The sequence below is a fragment of the Sminthopsis crassicaudata genome, chromosome 2 (genome assembly GCF_048593235.1).
Source record: "Sminthopsis crassicaudata isolate SCR6 chromosome 2, ASM4859323v1, whole genome shotgun sequence".
Classification (NCBI taxonomy): Eukaryota; Metazoa; Chordata; class Mammalia; order Dasyuromorphia; family Dasyuridae; genus Sminthopsis; species Sminthopsis crassicaudata.
Genome location: NC_133618.1, coordinates 440,521,912 through 440,539,689, shown reverse-complemented (window position 1 = coordinate 440,539,689; position 17,778 = coordinate 440,521,912). Strand labels below are relative to the sequence as shown.

At 43.1% G+C, this 17,778-nt stretch overlaps 1 protein-coding gene across 20 annotated transcripts in view; it reads right to left on the bottom strand.

Moving 5' to 3' along the window:
- EPB41L1 (erythrocyte membrane protein band 4.1 like 1) overlaps positions 1-17,778 on the bottom strand; it is a 99,312-nt gene that overhangs the window by 37,295 nt on the left and 44,239 nt on the right. For 12 of the 20 annotated variants that reach the window (XM_074292539.1, XM_074292545.1, XM_074292544.1 and 9 more), the window contains exons 2-7: positions 15,148-15,356; positions 12,907-13,071; positions 12,052-12,156; positions 9,993-10,035; positions 5,441-5,516; positions 2,806-3,024 (exon numbers count right to left, since the gene is read on the bottom strand). In XM_074292539.1, coding sequence (XP_074148640.1) covers positions 2,806-3,024; positions 5,441-5,516; positions 9,993-10,035; positions 12,052-12,156; positions 12,907-13,071; positions 15,148-15,342 — 803 coding nt within the window. In that variant the 5' untranslated portion in view covers positions 15,343-15,356. The remainder of the gene's footprint in view (positions 1-2,805; positions 3,025-5,440; positions 5,517-9,992; positions 10,036-12,051; positions 12,157-12,906; positions 13,072-15,147; positions 15,357-17,778) is intronic. The other 8 variants (XM_074292548.1, XM_074292553.1, XM_074292549.1 and 5 more) reach the window with 1 other exon arrangement.

Below are 17,778 nucleotides of genomic sequence, written 5' to 3'. Positions count from 1 at the left end.
CATTCCTCTCCCTTTGATAGCAAGCAGAATTACGATTTCTTTTAATAAATCTAATGAATGAATAGGTGAAAGATTTCTTTTAATCAGTTTCTCCTACTCTGCCTGTGTCTATAGACAATTTGTATAAAAGTGCTTTAAATTTTTGTGGCTATTTATTTTATTTTTTAGGATCTCTTCTATTCTATATGTAGTTACTAATTTTGCTCCTATCCACAACTGTAAACGATTGATCTTTTCATTCTCCCCCTAATTTTTGAATGGTTTGACTTTTCATATTTACTTTATCCATTTGAATTCTTGGTAGTACAGACATTAGATGCTGATCAAAATGGTGTAGGGTTTTTGTTTTTTGTTTTTTTAACCAGACTGCTTCCTTTTTTTTTCCAGAGGTTGTTCTCTTTGAGTTGAGTACCTTCACCAATGGTTCACTCTCTTGGGTTTATCAGATACTATACTATTTATTACAGGCATTTGCTTCTAGGTCTTGCTATTTTAGTCTGCTCCATCTATTCATTTTTCTTCCTTTGAAATCTAGCATGAGAGAGCTATTATAATTACTGCTTTCTCATAAGAACTAATAGCACTAAACTTCCCTTACTCATTCCTTTTTGTAAATCTATGGTTAGAGACCTAGGACTTCATTGGTATAGGAACCTCCCAGATTAGGGAGTTTCTTTGCAATTTACCTACTTAAGAGTTAGTTGCCTAGAGCACTTTGTTAGTTGCCTGGAGCACTTAGTCATTTTGACTGCTATAAATACACAAATTAAAAATAAAGGACACAATCTTCATCCAGAGAAAGTATGTATATACTAACTTTACATATATATGCTTCTTTGTGTCTAAAGATAGGCATCTCTAGGGCTGGGGAGAGGGAAAGAAAAAAGGGGAAAAAAAAGAAGTTTATGAGATCCCTTATTTATTTATTTATTTATTTTAAGTGGTACATAATAGATTTTTTTAGCTTCATGAGCACTTGTCATTTTTATTATACTATATAACAAGAATCTTATTTTATTTCATTAATTAAAAATAAAATAAATTTTTTTAATGGGGGGGAAAAACAGTTCAACGACCTGCCCAATATCACATAACCAATATGTGTCAAAGACACATCCAAGTCTTCCTGTTTTTAAAATTATTTCTCTGTCCACTATCACAAAGCCTCTCTTCTCTTGTTATTATATTCCTTGAAATTCTTGACTTTATAATTCATCCAAACGAATTTTAGTATTTTGTTTCCATCAAGTATCCTTTGTGTATTTTGTTTGGTATAGCACTAAACATTTAATTGGAGACATCTCATCATTTTTACTGTATTGCTAGGATCGACCCATGGATCTAGAATCATTCCCTAATTATTTTGGTCTCTTTTACTTATGAAAAAATTACCCTATAATTTCATACATATAAGTATCTGTGCATGCCCAGTGATTGAAGAAAGACTGAATAAATTATGATATATGAATGTAATGAAATATTCTATACCATAAGAAGTGATGAGTATAAAGAATTCAGTGGGAGAAGCAAGAAAAGAAGACATGTTTGAAACATGGTCGACAATAGGGATTAGTTTTCTAAACTGTTCTTATACACATGTTTTTTGTTTTTTTGAGGCAATCAGGGTTAAGTGACTTGCCCAGTAACATAGTGTCTAGGGCTGAATTTGAACTCTGATCCTCCTGACCAGGGTCAGCATCCTATCTACTGAGCCACTAGCTTCCTTTTAAAGATGATTTTGGCAAATGAAAAAGAGACATTAACAACTATAGAAACTAATGAAGGAACCTGTGAAGAGGTTTATAAGTCAATCAAACGGAAGAGTCCAATGTCCTCTTGTTCACGTGATGGTATTTTTTAGTAACATCTTCATTGGGATTGCTTAACCAAGATTTTATATTATATAGAAAACTGGAGACTGAACATTAATTACCCTCTCCCCTAAAAAAGAGAATGGTGGAAAGAGGAGTCTGTGATCTTTTTTTTTTTTAAACATTAAAAAATAATCAAGGATTCCTCCATCTTTATAACATTACCAAAGGGATCTATAGCACAAAGAAGGTTAAACAAATAATCTATAACTAGAGAGAATTTCTGCATAAGGTAAGAAATTAGATTCGCACAGTTCCAATGATCTAGTGACAAAGAAAGCCATCTACACCCAGAGGGAGGAGTGAGGGGACTGAGTGTGGACCACAACATAGCTTTCTCACTCTTTTTGTTGTTTGCTTGCATTTTATTTTCTTACTCATTTATTTTTTTTATCTGATTTTTCTTGTGCAACAAGAGAAGTGTATAAATGTTTATGTGTATTGGATTTAACATATATTTTAACATGTTTAGCATATATTGGATTATTTGCCATCTAAGGGAAGGGATGGGGGAAGGAGGGGGGAAATCTGAAACACAAAGCTATGCAAGGGTCAATGTTGTCAAATTATTCATGCATGTATTTTGAAAATAAAAAGCTTTTAAAATTTAAAAAAAAAAAAGAAATTAGGTTGGCACAGACTCAGAGTATGATATCTTCCTAGTCCTATGAGAAGAGAGGAGAAATGGGAAAGGAATTAAGGGAAATAAAGGAGGTAAGAGAAGTAAGTAATTAGAGAGAACTAATTAGAGAAAAGTAGCATAGTAAAATGATTTGATTTGAATACCTGTCCTTTGCCCTCCCCAGGTCTCTCACTGCTGAGATCACATACTATTCCACAAGACTTGCTAGGTCACAGAGCAGGTAAGTGATGGGGCAAAAGCTGAGAGCCTGCCTCCCCAGGCTCCCGAGCGGGAGCAGGGAGCTGTACTTACCTGTAAGTCTTGTGCAGTTCCATGATTCTCTCCTCCAGCTCTTTGGTCTGGTTGGGGGCAAAGCGGAGCTCGCTGACATAGTTCCCCACGTGCTCCTCAGCATCAAAGTCTCCCAGCTCAGCCTGAACCGCGTACGAGCCCAGCAGCGCATGTGTGACAAAGGAGCAGGGCAGCCGGCCCGTGATGATGTCTGCCCGCAGCTGTAGGCACAGGTAGTATCTGTGGGCAGCAGGGAGAACGTGCTATAGGGGGGTGGCATCCTTGCACAGAGATCCACAACGGAGAGCTCTAAGTAACGGGTCCATAGCCGGGGGTCTTCTGGGGTGAGGGGAATCTTCTGGGTGCCTCCCAGGATAATCCTGGGCCCAGCCAGATGGACTATCAGGGCCAAGGAAGGTCAAGTCTATTTAAGTGCAGCCAGAAGGACATGGCTTCCCTTACCATCCAGGGCCTCCTAACTATCTCAGGGACACAGAATAACATTATAGCTGGAAGAGATAAGAGAGAACATCTTCTCTGAATCTTTCATTTATAGGTGAGACCCAAAGAAGAAATGAGATTTATTTGCTCCAGATCTGATGGCAGATTAGTGACAGAACTGAGTCTGCAACACCACTCTCTTGATACCAGTTCAGGACCCTTCCCACCACAGCACATTTCCACTCTCTCTCAATCACCTCCATCACTCCATATCCTATTCATCACATTAAGTCAGTTATAAGAGGACCTTATTGATTTCCTTCTGGTCCCCAGAAGGGCTTAGACCTTGCCTTAGATGGCAATCAATCAAAATTCTTAAGTGGATTAAATGGGAAAATGGACACCAAATGATGTGCAAACCTTCAAGTACTATAGATGTCAACATCACAGCCTCTAAAGCAGTGGACTAGGAATCAGGGTGGTATGAATTCAAATTCTACCTTTGTACTGAAACAAATCATTTAGCCTCGATTTCTTCATTTGCAAATTGAGGATAACAGCACCTGCCTCTCACAGAGTTGTTTTGAGGATCAAATAAGATAACATATCTAAATTTCTCAGCAAAACTTAATGTTATATCAATGTCATCTATCCAAGCTCTATATGGGATAATAATAGTAAAAATAACTAGCATTTACATAGTCCGTTGAGACTTGCAAAATGCTGCACACAATTTATCTTATTTGATCATCCCCACAATCCTGGGAGGTCAGTGCTATCATTATCCCCATTTTCCAGATGAAGAATGTGAGGTTGAGAAGGGTTATAGATTTGGCCAGAGTCATTCAGCTAGCAAGTATCTGTATTCAAACTCAGGTCTTCCGTTTCTCCCCCATGTAAACTAGCTGTCCCCAAGACACCGGCTTCCCGGTCTCAGTGCCCGAACCCCACTGCTGGGATCCTCAGCTTGCGGCAAGCGACTGAGCACTGTGGCTGCGGTCGAGGCTCTGGTGGTTACCTTCACCGGGGATAATGAGCTGACACAGAACGCCGCCAATCTCATTAGTGACTGCTGTCAGGCCAACAGGTGGCCCTGTGGGTGCCAAGGACCCAGATGGGAGTGTGGATGGCTCAGTAGAGCCCCTCTGCTCCAAATGACTCAGAGCTGACATCTCACTGAAATATCCTCCTGGCTCTATTAGAGAATCAGTAAATGAACCTGAGGGGTAGCCAGCAGCACGGCTGGAACATTAGACAAGTACTGGAGGCTGGATCTGGATCTCCAAAACATAAAGTTCAGGGTCAGAGACTTAGCTGTGTGATGCTGGCAGATCAGTTAGCCTCTGAGTCCTATCCTTCTCCATGAGGAGAATGTGGACTCAAGGACTGCCAATGTCCCTTCTAGCTCTAAATGGATGACCCTACGGGGCCAGGTGGTGCTCTGAGGCCTGGGGAGCCAAGGACAAGCTGAGGCAAGTCTGGTTGTAGGTCGGGAGCTCACAGGAGTGGAGTGAGTCCGGCACTTTAGAGATAATTCAGTACAATTCTCACTTTAAAATGAGGAAACTAAAACTAGAGAATCAAGGAGTAAATGGGCTGTGGTCAGATGATTTATTCCCCAGGAATCCTCTTCCTTCAATTTCCCTGGTGTCCCTCTGACCCCTTCTCCGACCAAAGTAAATGCGTTGTCATGTAGAGACATACAGTAGCACCAGGCTTGGAGTTAGAACTGGGTCCTGACTTGGATACTTACTAGCTGTGTACCTTTGGACAAGTCCCTTTCTCTCCCAGAGAATATGCTGTTTCCCCTATAAAATCAGGTAGTTAAACAAAATGTTCTCTAAAGTCCTTTCTAGCTTTGCCATTCTGAGACTGTGAGCTGTGCTGTGATGAGCATGCCCCATATAAAGTCTGCCCTCTGCCCATCTTGTTCTCATCCAGTCACTTTCCTCTGACTCTGAAAGTATCCACATTGCTCCCTATGTTAGCACACTCTCTCTCTCCCTCTCTTTCCCTCCCTGATTGTCTCCCTCCCTCCCTCTCCCTCCCTGTATCTCTGTTTCTCTTTCCCCCTCCCCTTTCTGCCTCCCCTCTCATCCCTCATGGTTACAAGATCACTGGACCACATGCATGCCCTTCTCTACCTATTCACCACAAAGATTTGTTCACACCCAGTTGTCTCTGGGACTGCCCAAGAAAGACTACTTCCTCTCACCTTGTGATGTCTTCTGTAAGCTGGGCTGGATCTGGAGGATAGAATTTGACTGTAAAGGCAAAATTCCAGGGGCCACCTGAAGGGAGGAGACAGGCAGGGATTAGAAATGTCCCCTTTACTGTGGATGGCTGTCACACTTAGGTCACTTTGTGGGCTTCTCATATATGTCACAATGAAACGATTAGGAGAGCAGGGCAAGATTTTGTTATTCCCATTTTATAGATGTGAGAACTGAGACTAAGAGTATTTGCTCAACATCACACAGGGGTAAGCTGGAGTGTATCAACAGAAGGGAGACCAGGATGGGGAGGGGATTAAAAATCAAGTTATAGGAAGACCAGCTGAAGGAACCAAGGCGGTTCCTCCCTGGAAAACACAAGCCTAAAGTGAGATGGAATTGCTATCAGACTGTATGATGGGCTGAGAAACAGGGTGAGGAAGATATGTGGAAGCCTATTTTAGTCCAAAGTAAGGAAGGTGATTCTAATGACTAGATTACCTTGGGAGGCAGAGAGTTTCACATCACTAGACATGTATAATCAGAGTGATCTGAGTGCCTTATTAATATGGTATATTAGAATACCTAATAGTCTTATATTAGACTAGAATAGTCTTTTACTTGCAGTTAAGAGATCTGGATTTGAATCCCAGATTTGATATCTACTTGCTGTAGGACACTGGGTGAATCAGTTCCCCTCCTGGCCCCAGTTTCCTCACCTGTAAAAATATCCCTTGCATTATTTACCTCCTTAGGTTATTTATAGTGAAAATGCTTTGTAAATCTTAAAGTACCATGGAAATAGGAATGATTGTCATTGTTAGGGATATTGGTAGAAGGAATTTTGAGGGTGGAGTAGATAATTTTTAAGGTGCCTTTCAATTTTAAGAATCGAATCCTGCCTTTTCCAAGAAAGCACCTCTGATAGCTACATCTCATTTTGGCAACTCCCTCCTTCAACTCAGTTTCAGAAGCTGATCCTCTGCTGTTGTGTGACTTGTTCTCTAGCCCAGGCATTTCTGAACTGCTGTGTTTTCTTAGATAGAATGGGAGTATCTCCAAAGTAGCTAGTAGCCCCAGGTGGGGTCTACAGGGGCTAATAAATCTCTTCAGATCATAGAAACCAAAAAGAGCAATCCATCCAAACTTCCCCAACCCCCATTCATAAGTGATAGCTAACATCTCCTGCCTGTCTGTCAGTTGTCATGGAAACAGGCTCAGCTACAGCCTCCTAGCCAAAGGAGTCGGGGAACTAGGGGGCTTATTTCTCCATAGACTAAGAAGCAGGAGGTGGGGAGAACAGAGGGCACAGGCGTTTTGCCACCAAGCCCACCCATCCCCTCTCACCCAGGAGGGCCTCCCTCGCCCCATCTGTCCCAAGACAGCCTGGCTTAGCCCCCACAACATGGCAACTCCCCCTGGGCTAAGGGGGTTCTGGCTCCCGGTACTTTCTGAGACTATAGATTCATAGAATATTAGAGTCAGAAGCACCCATAGAGATCACCCAGCCCCATAATTACGGAGAAATCAATGCCCAGAGAGAAGAAATTATTTGTCCGGGACCACACAGATAAATAGCTGAGATGGGAATGGAATACATATCTTCTGACATTAAATGTGGGCCTCTTTTCCCTATCAGCTTTTATCTTATGCCACATAATGGCATAGCTCTGGACTGAGAACAAGAAGACCTGAGTTTTAATCACAATTTCTCCCCTTACCATGCGACCTTGGGCAAATGCCATACTGTCTCTGGGCTTTCTTCTTCTCTGAAATAAGAAGCTAGGCTAGATGATGATGATGATGTCTAAGGCCCTGACAGCCTGTGCTTTAAGGATGACTTTGATTTCTCCCTGGTGGAACAAGTATCTCTCTTGCCTCCATGCATAATAAAGATAATCACGAGAGCTCCCACTTCTGTAGTGTTTTAAAATCTGCAAAGCACCTTCCTCACCATAATCCAGTGAGGCAGCAAGCAAATATGGTTATCTGAATTTTACAGGTGAGGGAGCAGAGCCTCTGGAAAGGTAACTGATTTGCCCAAGATCATTCACTTTAGGAGAAGTGATGTGACTAGACTCAGGCCTGACCCCCAGACCAGTGCTTTGTTCCCATGTGGCCTCAGAAGCTGAATCATCAGCTTGATTAACCAGAATCCAGGTTTAAAAGTCCTTTCAATTAACCAGGAATGTTTCCCTTTATGTGGAATTGAGGGAGATAACAAGAAAACAGGCATGAAAGAGTGATCCTTGAAGGAAACTATGAGTCATAGAGTAACAAAGCTAGGATCACAGTTCTGGAGCTGGAAGTGACCTTAGCTTGGTAAACCTTCTCATTTTATGACAAAGGAAACTGAGACCAAAAGAGTCAGAAAGGTCACACAGGCAGTAAGTGCCCAGAGCCATAATTTGAATCCAAGTCCTGATTTCAAAATCAGTGCTCTTTCCAGCTAGAAAGAAGCTGAGAGGCTGGTCAAGTCTGAGTGTCCTATTTTACAGAGGAGGGAGCTAAAGTAGAGAGAAAAGACTTGCCTAGAGTCTCACAGTCAGTAGGAGGGTCAGAAGTTGAACATTCAATTCCCTAGCTTCAGGGTCAAGATTTCATCAAGATTTCTAAGTGGGGGAAGATAGGGAGGAAAATAAATGAAGGGGAGGGCTATGGCAACTATTAGCCCCTTCTTCTACACAGGGTCAAACAAGGAGAGTTCCCACTCAGAATGCTCCCAAAGCCTTGCTAGGTTCTCTAGTTCCAGAGATCAGTCTGGGCGCCTCTAGCCACCCTGTTAACCCCAAGGATCAGCAAGAGGGACATATCTCTTCTTTCCTGAATTCTCTGCTCCCTTAGCTTCCACAACTTGGATTCCAAGATATTCCATTGGCATCTTAAATTCAACATATTCAAAACAAAACTCCTCATTTTCCCCCAACAACCTCCTCCAAAAAATCTGCTCCTCTCCCAAATTTTCCTATTTCTGTGAAAGGCTCCAAGCTCCTCTTAGTCACATAGATGGAACAACCTTGGACTCATTCTTCCCTCTTCCTAACCTTACCCATACTACTACCCATGTCCAATTGATTGATTACTAAGCCTTATCAATTCTACCTTCATATCCACTTTCTTTCATAGTATCTTTCTACTTACACTACTACTCTTTAAGTCCTCATTGCCTCTCCTTGGTATCACATCATTAGTACAAATGATGAACACACTATCTGAAGCTAAAATCACGTGAAATATGGTAAATGATTCCAATATAATGAAAATGTACAGTGCAAGTTATTATTATAATATTTTAAATATTATAATGATTTGCTCATTAGCTTCTCTGTTTTCAGTTGCTCTCCTTTGTTCTCCATTCTCTACACAACTGCCAAAAGGCCAAGGTATGACCATATCATTCCCCTGCTCAAAAATCTCCAATGGCTCCCTATTGCCTCTATGAGAAATTGCAAATTGCTCTGCCTGGCTTTTAAAGCTCTCTATAATCTGACTCTACTCACCATTCCACTTCACATTATTTTCTTAAAGGCACTTAGATTCCAGTCCAACTGAATAACTAGTTACACCCCAGTCTGAACAGCATTCTCTCATATCCTGCCTCTGGACCTTAGCACTTCTTCCTCATCTCTACCTTTCAAAACTGTTTATTGCCCTCCAAAGTTCAGTTTGGGCGCTGTTTCTCTAAAAAGCCTTCCCTGATCCCTTCAGGTTGTTAATTCTTGCTCTTCCCTCTTCCATCTCACCTAGAATTATCTTTCATTTATTTATCTAGGTTTATATCTCATCTCTCAAATGGAACGTAGGCTCTTTTCCAAGTCAGACACTATTGTATTTATTATCCTCGGCACTCAAGATAATGTAAGCATTTGGTAAATGTTGTTTAAATTCAATAATATCCTGAAATGACATTATTCTGGGCAGCTTTCATTTTCACAAAGTTTTTCATTGCAATGAGTCTAATCCCATCTTTCTACAATTTCTACTGAAGGTCTAGCTCTGCCATTAAATGGGCTGTGTGACATTAAGTCCCTTTCCCTCTCTAGGACTTACTGTTCCTGGTCTCCATCTTAGGACCCGTTCCTCTGGGGGAATGGTGCAATAACCCATTGAGATAATGGATGTGAACATCCTTTCAATACCTAGGTTGGCAGGGAGTAACCAAGGACAAACCCTGCCCTGTCTTTGAGCCTCCTCATATATCTACCACTAGATAGATTTAGATTTAGATTTAGATAGATTTAGTGGATAGAGAAGAGAATGAGTTCAGATTCTGGTTTCAGATCTGAAATTTATCAATTGTATGACTATAGGCAAGTCACTTATAACCTGTTTGAGCCTCACTTTCCTCATCTTTAAAATGGGGATATTGATATTTGTACTTATCTTAGAAGATGGTTGTTAGAATCAAAAGTATATGACATGACAAATCACAAAGCTTTGCAAATTTTAAAGGGCTATATCAGTGTCATTTATGATCATCATCATCATCATCACTCTCACCATCACCAACACTCCACCTGCCCCACCACAATCTTTGGTCTTTGTTCTACTCACTGCGTATCTGCTTCTTGATTTCCTTGGAAGGGTCCAGCCAGTTCTAAAAGGAGAAAAGAGAGATGCTGAATGAAAGAGTTAGAGTTGGAATGGAAAGGGAAAAAGTAGGACTAAGAAGGGGCCAGATCAAGAAAAAGAAAGGCAGCTGTTGCTTGTAGATCATAAAACTGGACCCACTGGTACTATGAGACCTTTTTCTTAAGGTGCTATAAAGTTTCTTAACTGATCATAACCTCCTACCATTTATTCTTCCCTTTGTCTTATTCTTCCTGAATCAGTTCACCTTCATTATAACCTCATCCTTTCATTCCTCTTCCTTCCCAATCTCAACCTTGTAATTAACAGTTATACTGTTCTCTACTCTTGGATCCTTGGTTCCGCTGCCCTGTTACCACTCAGCCAAAATTCAACCCTGGATTACTTCCACCTTCCACTTCCTTCCTTCCTACTCATATGATCCTGAACAGAGCTGACTGTTGCTTGCAGACTGAGTTCATGGGCCTTTATTCCATTTATTGTGCCTCTTTCTCAGCCTCCAGTAGCTGTTCCAAACCATCTCATCTTTCCAGCTTCCCACAGTACCCCTCCCTTTGCAACTGAGGATTTTTGTCTTAAATGAGAAAATAGAGACCATTTGCCGTTAATTTCCCTTTTTCTCCTTTTTACACTTCAAAATCTCTTTGACGTCATCCTTCATTCCATCCGCCTTTACTCTAGGCTCTAATGAAAAGGTGGTCCTTCTTACAAAGCCCAATAAATCCTAACCTCTCCCATTTTATTAGACACTATCATCCCCTCAAGTTATCATCCATCTCCCATCTCTGTCCGGAATTCACTTTCTCCTCCACTCTATCATTTGGAATCCCAAATGCTACCATTGGGGGCCTTTCTCAATTCCCCCAGCTTCTGGTACCTTCCCACCCTCCCCCATTGTATTCATTATGTATACACCTTATATATACTAGAGTTGTTCTTCTGTATAAAATATATATCCCTCAGGGCAAGGATCATTTCATTTTTGTCTCTATTTCCTAAACACTTGGCATAGTGCCTAGCACATAGTAAGCACTTAATAAATGTTTATTGATTGATTCTTGGAAAAGATAGCATTTGAGTTAGACTTTAAAGGGTGGGTAAGAAACAATCTGAGCAAAGGCAGAGATTCTTTAAAAATGTGCAGTCATTGTGCATTTTCCAGTTCTCCTTCCATTTACGTCATACATCTTTCCGTGTCTCTTTATATTCTTAATATCTGTTACTTTTTAATGGAATAATAATTTTACAGTACACTGGTGCACCACAGGTTTTTTGACCATTCCCCAGTCATTGGACATATAGATTTTTTTTCTCCACAATGACAGACAAAATCATTAAGGAATGACTGATATGTGATGCTATGACAATATACATTGTGTATAAGGAGCAGCATGAAGTCTAATTTGGCCAGAATAGAGCCTGTGAAAGAGAATAATGTGTGATAAGCCTAGAAAAACTTTTTTATTAACTGAGCTGGGCAGGAACCTGAAGGAGGAAACTTATCTCCTTCTGCTCCACTTTCCATACCCCGCCCTTGCGCAATGAACAGCATTCCAGTCCCTGAAAGCATCCCTTACTTTCTCCTCTCAGGCGCTTAGAGCCCTGCTCCTCCCTACTATCAAATGACTACCCCTTCTTCAGACTATGGAGATCGCCCCTCCCCCCAAAGTAATCTCCCCTCCTTTTTGGGCTCCAGAGTTCCAGAGGCCTCCTTTATCAACTCTATTGTGTATAATAGATCTCTTTGTTTGTCTTATCTCCCTCTAGTTGCCACCCTGCCCCCACCCCCTTCCCAACAGTTCTAAGAGATCAGAGAATAAGCCAGTTCCATCCCAGGCCGACAAGAGCAGAACACACAGTGGGCACCCCAGATATGTTTGCTGAGTGAGGAATTTGGGGAATGGAAATGAAGGGGAAAGGGAAAGGGAAAAGGGAGGGAGGGGCTTGCAGACAGAAGAGGGAGAGGATGGGGAGACCTTGCGGAATCAGTAGGCTCTGGAGACCTGGGTCTTAATTCCAGTACCTTCTGGCTGTCTGGGTCACAGAAAGTCAGCCCAAAGTAGTCCTTCTCCAGGAGGTTGAGGTGTTCACAGACCAAGTCGAAAAGGACCTGTCCTCGGCCATGTTTCTGTGGACAGAGACACAAAGGGCGTCAGGGAGTCGGCAAAGTAGGCCACCCAGGTGGTGGGTGGGGGCAGCTATTTCCAGAGTCCCTTGGGCGTGGCTGCTGCCAACCAGCTCAAGCCAGCTCCGTGGGGCCGGCAGCATGAAGACCCTGAGGGCCCGGAGAGAGTAATCGCCCCTTCCACTTCAGCCCAAGTCCCGAGGGCCCTAAGGACACCCAGTAGTGCCAGAGGCACTTCCTCCTCCTCGTGATCCTCACCTAGCCCTTGGTCCCGTTCCCTAGCACCCACAAAGTCCCTCGGGGCTCATCCAGTTGGCAGCTGACATAGTTCTAGAAAGAGCAAAGTTTCACCTGCCATTGGGACAAATAGGAAAACAGGAACATGGACTGACTCAGTCTCCTTCTCTAGGATAAAGTGCTGGGTCTGGAATCAAGAAAGACCCAAGTTCAAATCCAGCCTGAAACACTAGCAACGAGATCCTGAGCAAATCACTTAAGCTTTGCCTCAGTTTCTTCAAACTATAAAATAAAGATCAATAATAACACCTGGGTTATGAGGATCAGCTCTCAAGACGAAGTTGGAAAGCGCTTAGCACAGTGCCTGGGGAGCTCAGTAAATGTGAATTTCCTTCTTTTCCCCTCTCTGGTCTCAGCTTCCCCGTCTGTACAATGAGGAGGCCGAATCCCTTCCAGATGCGACACTGAATCTGCAGCATGATTTCCCTTCCCCAGCCCAATATGTTCTGGCCCTACCTCCACCTCGCACTCATATTCTGAGGCATCCAGCAGGGTCACACGGCAAATGGCACTCTTGAACTTCTTGGCGATCTTCTGGGGAGATTTCTGGGTCTTGCTGGGCGTTGTCCTGTCTGAGAGGCCATCAGTCTCCACATAATCCTTTTCCTCCATGTCCAGGCCCTGCATATCAGCAGCAACACAAAGGGCGGGTTAACTCAGTCTCCGGAGACCTAGGGGGAAAAGCTTTACCTTCTCCCAGACAGAAAGTAAGTCACCCAAGGACAGGGACTGTTATCAGCACCAGGAATGCTTAATAGATGTCCTTTGATTGATTGATTGATGGGGAGATAAGCCACAGACTGGGGGTTAGATGTCCATTCCTGACTTTACTAGATCCACTAAAAGACCCTGAGCAAATCTATCACCCTCCCAAGCTTCTATTACTATCTGTAAAATGGGGATAATAATCTCAGCTCATTCTCCCCCCACACCCCGGACGATTAAAGTGGAAGTACTTGGCAAGTAGAGCCCCGGAGAAAAAGGAGCCAGCCCTCCCATTAGGCTGGGAGCTCTGCAGAGCGGGGCTACTGTTCTTATCTCTTTCTCCACTCACAACACAGAGCCAGGCAGGTAATGTCTTTGAGTAGGAAGAGCAGATTGATCCTAGGCAATCAATAAATAACCCTCTCTGATCCAAAGCAAGCCTTGTACAGCTCCCTTCCACCCGGGTCTTCAGCCACCTTTTGAAGCTCAGGTTCCCAACATTTCTTAAGGCAGCCCACCCCATTGCTGGACATCTTTCTTGTCCTCTGGAGTTAAACTGAATTCCCCCGACTCCTCTTCCACATTCCCTGTGCTAGAAGACAATTAGCATGTCCCCTCTTCCCCCATTATATCTCTTCTCCAGACTTCTGCTGCTTAGCCTCAGAAGGCAGAACCAGAAGTCTTGGGGAGGAATTGGGCCAGGTCCAAGGGACCTGGACTTCAGCTCACCATAAGGAAGAATGTTTCAAACCTAAACAGTCTAATGATAGGATCAAGTGACCTCAGGAGATAGTGAATTTCCCATCTTCAAGTACAGCCTGAGTGACTACTTAGGAATGCTGCAGAGAGGATTTCTGCTCTTGGACATCCTTTCCCCCTCAGATTTCAGTCTCAAATTTAAGGATTCTTCCATGAATTATAGTTTTTGTAAAGGAAAACATGCAGAACCAAAACATGTGCTAATGCTACATTCTCTCAGTGGTTCACACCTTGGGTGGGAAGCCCCTCCTTTGGGATCCTTTTGGTCAGAGCCTGACACCATTTTGTACCAGGTGGTGGTAAGACCTCAACTGTCTTATTATTTGACTTTAAATTTTGTCTCTTTAGCCTAGGGATTCTCAATCTTCTTTATAGATCCTTTGGCATTCTGCTGAGGCCTATGGACTTCTTATCAGAATGATGTTTATAAATTATAAAACAAGACACCCAGCATTACAAAGGAAACCAATTAGACTGAGACCTAGTTATCAAACTATCTTTCTAAAAGCTTTTGGATCTCAGACTCAGAACCCTGTTCCTAAGTAAATGTGAGCACTAAAATGGCAGAGCTCCATACGTTCTCCTTTCTCACCCTTGTTGACATTTGGATAACACAGGGGCCTGAAGAACTGAACTGGGCAGAATCTCTTCCAGGTGCAGGGAGGGACAATGGCCCTGGAGAAAGGAAACTCAGACTCTGTCTCTATGGCCTTTCCCCTTCTGAACCTCAATTTCATTTTCTGTAAAATGCGATAGCTTGACCTAGGCTAAATTAGAGCTCTAAGGTTCTTTCAGATTCTGACATCTGATTCTTTTGTAGTGGGGTATAAATGGTGAGGCATGTAAAGTGCTTTAGAAAATCTTAAACTTTTATATTTATATAATCATATATTATTCCTTATCCCAGTCTCACCAATGATACTCTGTGACCTTGGACTAAATATCCCTTCTACTCTCTGGGTCTCAGTTTCCTTATTTGGGAAAACAATGATCTCTAGGGCCCCTCCCACTTCTGATCTTCTAGGAATTGAGTTTATTTTCATTGAATTAGCCTGATTTGAATTGTTTCCAGTGACTAGTTCAGTAAGCCAAGGTAGGCAGGCTTGAGGAGAACTGGTACACAGAGCAGGAAATTTGTATTTTCAGCATCTCTGCTGGCCATGGGGTTTGGAGGAAGGACCTGTGGCCAGTCCAGGCACACAGTAAGGCCCCTTTGGCAATCAGGACACTCACCTGCTCCGAGTGCCTGGGATCAGGCTGGGTGCCCTGCTTCTCGTTGGAGTTAGCCTCAGGATGGCCAGCAGGGCCCGTGGGGGCTGCGGTGGCGGGGGCCTGAGAGGCTGAGGCTTCAAGCTGCTGTGGGGGTTGGGGTGGAGGGTCTTCCTGTGCTTTCTTCACCTCAGCTTCAGGACCTGTCTCCATTGTCATGGTGACCAGCAAGCCTGAGCAGGCATAAGTGAGGGCACAAGATGGGAGCAAGAGGCATGGGAAGGATGGCAATAGAGGGTCGGGAGGGGCAGGAGCCACAGATGGAGGGAGGGGAAGAGACAGATGGAGGCAGATGGAGAGTCACAGGGAGGGACAGAAAAGACACAGAAACAGGTTAGCAAAGGACAGACCCTTAAGCCGACAGGCAGGACTCCTAGCCTAAGGCCTCTGGGACAGAATGAATGCTTTTCTAGTTCATGGTGACAAGCTCTCCCAGAGGAAGGATAAGGAACCTCATCCTGACAACCAGAGGACTTGGGTTCTGTCAATCCCAGCCCGGTCACTGACTTACTGAGTGACCTTGGCCAGGTTATTTTTCTCCTCAGGGCCTCAGTATTCCCTCTCTACCTGGAGAATAAAGATTTCCTTATGAACTAGTTGTGTAAAAGGTCAGTAATTACTACTCCTCGGCCCGAGAGGACCCAAATTTAGAGGGCTTGACAGCACTGGTATTCCTTCAGTCAGTCGACAAGTATTTATTGAGCCCTTAGAACTTGGTCAAGCACTGAGGACACAGCGAAAGACAAACGCTGTCATGTCCCTGCCCTCAAAGAGCTTACATTCTGATGGGAGAAATAACATGTAAATACTCAGATACATACAAGATACACAGAGACTCAATGAATGTAATGTGCTCTCAATAGCACCAGGGCTGGGAAAGGTTTCTAGCTAAAGGTAGGATTTGGGCTGTGTCTTGTTACTTACAACTGATAAGTCACCATTAATAGCAGGCAGTCTCGTACCTCACAGCCCCCCATCAGGGCCCAACATCCACAGCACAAGCACCCCTCTCCCAGGGCTCACTGTCACACTTGTACCTTTCCCAGCTATGCAACTGGGGCACCAGGGACTAACCTCTCTGAGTGTGACTGCACCCTACAAGTGCTGGTCTTATTATACACACAGGTCCTTCTCCCCATCCCCATTCAACTTAATATAGCCACAGTTGCCAGTTACAGCTCTGTGCCCGGTGGGTAGGAGTGAGGAGAGGGGGTCAGAAAAAGGATATGGTAATATTAAGTAAAGTGACAGATTTTCCCAACAGTCCTACTTGGTCCCATCTACTAACCCCACAGACCCTACGTGGCACTCTCCATGGCAATTTAGAAAGGAAGGGATATAGCAGCTCTTTACTACCAAGTTTGGCTCTTTCTATTCATGGCTGGACTTTCTAATTTCTAAGTTTGTACCCACCAGCCAAAATAAAAGGTCCATCTCTCAGTCTCATCCAAAAATAGCCTGCACACTTCACACTTCAGACTAAAGTCTGGTTTCAGGTTCATTCTCATTCTGTGGCCAGTCTGCTTTTTCCACAGGGACAGAACTAACACTCTCGCTTCTCTTTGACCCTCACTTTTCCTAAGGCCTGTGACTGGGCACATAGATCAATGCAAATGCATTTCACCATCTTGCTATGGGGTGCCCTCAGTGAAAGAAGGATAAGTTCTTTGAAACAACCATCCCTCCTTATATCCCCATCCATACACACCTTAAATGGCACATTAATTACAACTGTACACCCTTAGACTGGCATATAAGTGAATATGAAATGTTGGTTCAACTGGATAGAAATCAAACTTTTATACAACCTCATAACAGGGAACTTTTGTCAACAACAATCCCAAGACCTAGAATCTTCAGTGAAAGATAAGTTTGAACCCAGAACTCATGGTTAACCCATAAACATCTCTTTGTACTTCAATGTGAGCAGAGAGAACCAAATTACAGAGAACTGGGGAAACGCCCAAATTTATTTTGTAAAGATCTAGCAATACATAAATAAATGAATAACTCTGAGACTCAGGCTACCCAATCCTGTCCAATTTCCACTTTAGACAGAAGGGGAAAAATTCATATACATTCATTCAATAGACATTTATTAAGCTACCACTTTGTTCTAGGCACCACAAATACAAAAGCATCTATCCTTTCCCTCAAACAGTTTGCATTCTACATTTCACAAAAATAGCCTCAATGTCCTAAATAACCTAAAGTCTCTCTACTCCACAACTCAGGATGCGAAAGTAGCCTCAATCATTAAAGAAATATTTTCTAGACTGTAAGCTCCCTGAAAACAAGGTTCAAAGGTTCTTCACCTTTGCTTCTTCCACTTAAACTAAGTGGAAGCACTTAGCCTTGCAGAAAACTGCTATTGTTCAGTTGCTTTTCAGTCCCGTCTGATCCTTTGTGACGCCATTTGGGCTTTTGTTGGCAAAGATACTGGAGCAGTTTGCTATTTCTGTCTTCAGCTCATTTTACAGATGAGGAAACTGAGGCAGACATGGTTAATGACTTGCCCAAGGTCACACAGCTAGTACTTGTATGAGGCCTGATTTGAAATCCGGAAGATACATCCTCCTGACTCCAGGGCCAGAA